Source organism: Thecamonas trahens (assembly GCF_000142905.1).
Source record: "Thecamonas trahens ATCC 50062 unplaced genomic scaffold supercont1.8, whole genome shotgun sequence".
NCBI classification, from domain to species: Eukaryota; order Apusomonadida; family Apusomonadidae; genus Thecamonas; species Thecamonas trahens.
In genome coordinates, this window is record NW_013657672.1 from 507087 (window position 1) to 511377 (window position 4291).

General features: G+C 66.5%; 1 protein-coding gene across 1 annotated transcript; it reads right to left on the bottom strand.

Annotated features, from left to right (window-relative positions):
• Window positions 1–245: 245 nt before the first annotated feature.
• Window positions 246–3394, bottom strand: AMSG_02170 (uncharacterized protein; the record flags this gene model as incomplete). Its single annotated transcript, XM_013905737.1, has 2 exons — window positions 2316–3394; window positions 246–2271 (listed from the first exon to the last, which is right to left on the bottom strand). The coding sequence occupies exons 1-2, from the start codon at window positions 3305–3307 to the stop codon at window positions 246–248; spliced, it is 3018 nt and encodes a 1005-aa protein (XP_013761191.1). The 5' UTR covers window positions 3308–3394.
• Between the last annotated feature and the right edge of the window lie 897 nt (window positions 3395–4291).

Here is a 4291-nt window from a genome sequence, read left to right on the forward strand (position 1 = left end):
TCAGATGTAATCTTCCCCGACACCGGAGCCCCCCCCCCTCCCCCACCATCCCCCCTCCTTCCCCGCCTCCCCCCCCCCCCCCTCCCCCCCCCACCACACACACCGAGAGCCGACTTTGGTCGAGAGCTGTGTGCTGTGTAGAGCCGGGATTACGAAAGCGGCGACGGTGCGACAATGCTACATTGTCACGACTTCATTTCGAGCGCGGCAGAGGGCAGTGATCGAGGAGGTCGCCACAGACGCTGTCAGCTCGGGTGTGACGAGGTGGCCGAGCTGCGTTGGCTGAGCTCTATGCGCTTCTTGTGGACGATGGCGAGCATGCGATGGAAATGCTGCACCTCGTGGGCGAGGTACTGCTGCTGGAGAGCGCGCAGGTCGTTGTCAGACTTACCAGCGTCGCGGGCCTTGCGCAGCTGCGAGAGGAACCGCTGCCGGAGAACGGCGATGAGCTGAACGGCGGTGACCGTCTGGGCGTTGATGCGGCTGCCATCAGGCGGCGGGACGGGATTAGCCTCAAATTGCCGCCTGGCAGCAGCGTACATCTCGAGGACTTGAGGCGGCACGGCAGGTCGCTGCTGTGGCACGTTAGCTGGCGCAGGAGCAGTCTGTTGCGACTGGGCTCCAGCCTGGGCGCGAGCCTGAGCTTCTGCGCGAGCACGGGCTTGTGCCTGTGCTTCTGCGCGAGCCTGAGCCTGAGCCTGAGCCTGGGCACGGGCCTGGGCATCGGCCTGGGCGCGGGCCTGAGCTTCTGCGTGAGCGCGAGCCTGGGCCTGGGCCTGGGCGTGGGCGTGGGCCTGAGCCTGGGCGTGGGCCTGAGTCTGGGCGCGGGCCTGAGTCTGGGCGTGGGCCTGAGTCTGGGCCACAGAGTGGGTGGCACCAGGTGCCGGGGCGGCGCCGACTGGCTTGCCAGCCTTCTCGCTCTCCTTGCCCTTGATATAGGCGATGAGCGACTCTTCAGTGCTGATGTAGCGCGAGACGGTTGCGATGCCCTGGTTGAGGGCCGCAAACTTGGACTGGAAGATCTCCAGCTCGGATGCCGAGAGCTCTGGGCGTGACTTGAGCTCCTCAAGCTCCTCCCTGAGCCGCTGGAGGCGAACGGTGAGGATGTGGTGCTTCTTCTGGATAAAGAACAGATACAGGGCCTTGAACTGCAGCTCCTCGTCCATGAGCGAGATCTGCTTCTGGGCCTGTGACGAGAGCGACTTGTACACTGCCTGCATGTCCGCAGCCGACGGCGCCGGCGACTGAGCTCGTGGCGCCGCGGCGGGCGGCACCGGCTGCTGGCTCTGGCCCTGGCCCTGGCCCTGAGCATGAGTCTGGGCCCGCGAGTGGGCGAGGGCGTGGGCTTTGGCTTGGGCCTGAGCCTCGGCTTGGGCTTGGGCTTGGGCATGGGCTTGGGCCTGGGCTTGAGCTCGGGCCTGCTTCATGCGCTCAGCCTCGCGCGCCTGATTGTGCGCCTGGAGCTGGGCGGGAGAGGGAGCAGCAGGCATGACGACGCCGGCATGATGTTGGCGATGCTGCTGGTGGACCTGGTGGCCCTGACCACCATGCGAGGCTTGCGCAGCCTGAGAGGCGTGGGGCACCGGCGAGCTTGGGTGGACCGGCATGTGGATAGCTTGCTGGGCCTGCTGCATCTGGTGGAGCTGACCGCCCTGGCGAGCGTGATGGGGATGGTGGGCAGCCTGTGGGTGCTGGTTGGCAGCGTGGGCACGAGCATGCGGGTTGGGGCGAGCCTGCATCTGCTGGGCCTGCTGTACTTGGCGGGCATGGAGAAGCTGGGCGTTGGCGTGGGCTTGGGCATTGGCGTGGGCGCGGGCCTGCGCGTCATCGACGCCGTGCACGGGCGTGATGGGACGCGAAGACGGGCGCGAGGACGGGCGCGAGGACGGGAGGTGAGATTGGCGCGCTGTGCGGGCCTTGTTCTTGAGGGCGACGTCGCGAGCTTGCTGGACCAGCTGTGCTTGGTGGATCTGGATGGACGGCTCGGCACGGGCGCATGCACGGACGAGCTCCTGATACTCGGGCGAGGAGCGATCGCTCGACTTGACAGCGTTGAGGGTAGCACGCGGGTCGTAAAAGACGCGGCGCGATGCGGCCGGATAGCCTGGGTAGCTCACGGAGCGGAGGCCATGGATCGAGCGGGAGGGGAGCGAGATGACCGGGCCCGAGCCTGCGCCGACCACGCCGTTGATCATGTCGTCGACGGATGGCGGTCCGGGGTCGGGTGGGGCGGCTGGCGCGACGACGACGGCGGGAGCAAGGCCTTGAAGCCTGCGCGAGCGACATCGGTTGCGTGGCCGTCGCCAATGGGGGACATGAGGCCCTTGTAGGCGACAGCAGTGACGCTATCGGACGCTGCCAACGGCGTCAGCTGCGAGCCCATAAACTCGCGGAGAAAGTCGGCACGGCGGGCGTAGACAAACGGCCGCTCGGCAACCAGAGGCGCGAGGGCATACGGCTCGGAGAGAGTTAGCGGCGAAGACGACGGAAAGTCGCTGCTAAACGTGCGTGGCGAGAGGGTGGCCCAGGCGCCGGTCGACCGGGCCGAGGCCAGCGGGGAGTATGCTCCCATAGTGACGGTGAGCGGCGCGAGGTCTGCTTGGAGCCGGGTGGCAAGCACCTCGGATCCAAGGACCATTGGGGTGGGCGACGGCGAGGCCGAGACGGCGGCGCTGGTCCGGCCGGGCCGCGAGACGAGCGGACGAGGGCCGCCAGTGCGCTTCCGCTCCTCGCGCGAGCGCATGTACTCGTTGAGCAGGTCCTCGAATGGCGCCGAGCGGCCGACAACTTTGCGCTTGAGCGTGATCGAGTGCAGCTTGCAGCCGAGGGCGCGCGAGCATGCGGCGCCTTTCTTATCATTGTAAACGCCACACATGGTGTCCGGGTCGAACGCGCGACGGGAGCCGCGCTTGCGGCGCTTGGTCAGCAGCTCGGCGTCGGCCGGCATGGAGGCCTTGCGCTTGAGCGAGGCCTCGCTGGCGGCAGCCGTGGCGGCGGCCTCTGCAGCAGCAGCAGCGGCGGCAGCAGCAGCAGCAGCCGACGCAGCTGTCGACGAGGCGTCGGCGCGGCTACGAGCCTGCGACCGTTTTGTCTTGCCCGAGGTGAGCGAGGAGAGGCGGGCGGTGGCAGCCTGGTGCTCACGAGAGATCTCGACGGCGCGAGCGACCTTTGCCCTGCGGAGGGCGACTAGCTTGACGCACTCGATGTAGTGCGACTTTGCACGCTGGGCGAGGACGAGCATGCGGCAGGAGCGGCACGTGGTGGTGAGGAGAGGCTCTTCCATGGGGCGGAAGCCAAAGATGGGCATGAGCGAGGCGTTGACGCGAGGGGCAGCCAGATGCTTTGCCGAAGCTGAGGGCGAGGGCGCAGGCCCTGCCGGAGCCACAGCAGCCAGAGCCGAGGTCCATGTCGAAGGCTCTGCCGGGGCCAGTTGTGGACGTTTCGACGACGGCCTCGGCAGTGGCGGCAAGACGTCCCAGTCTTCAGGCGATACAAAGATGGGCATATCAGGAGCAGCTACAAGACGGAGTACAGGAGGGTGATGGTGTGAGGTTGGTGGAGGCGTGACAGTTACTGCCACTAGAGGCCAAAGGCTGTTGTGTGGGAGGGGGGGGGGGGGAGGGGGGAGGGGGGAGGGGGGGGCGCATTGTGTGTCTGCGCCATCTGTGGAAGGAGGCTGAGGGGGCACCACATGCGAGGAGAAAGGGGGATACAGATGACACAGCAGTGCCTTGAAGAAGGAGCATGTTGTAGACATAGAATATAACCCCATGCTGCCACTGGGGTTGTTGTCCATAGCTGGGATGGCCTGGACAAGCGGCCAGGTCCAGGTCTGGTAGGTGGCCAGCAGTAGCTTTGGGTGGTGGGTGGGGAGAAACTCTCCCAAATGTCTCATGGCTCGGCTGATAGCCAAGGGGAAGATGACGCAAGCTCATGCGAGGCATGGGGGAGGGAGGGGGGGGTGGGTGGGTGGTGGTGGTGGTGGGTGGTGGTCGTACGGAGGGGAGGAGGGGGTCCCTCCATGAGTGGCTCGAGGGTGAGAGGGGTCACCGGTCTACGGTCTTGCTCCCCGCCAACTCGCGCTCGTCCTCGGTCGACTGCCGTCCGTTCGTCCGGCCCAGGTGGTCGAGGAGGCGAAGGGGGGGGGTGAGGGGTTGAGGAGGCGATCGGGCGCGAGGGGAGGTGTAGGGGAGGGAAGAGTTGGTGTGTGTGTGTGTGTGTGTGTGTGTGTGTGTTGTGTGTGTGTGTGTTCGTGTGTGTGTGTGTGTGTGTGTGTGTGTGTGCATTCTTG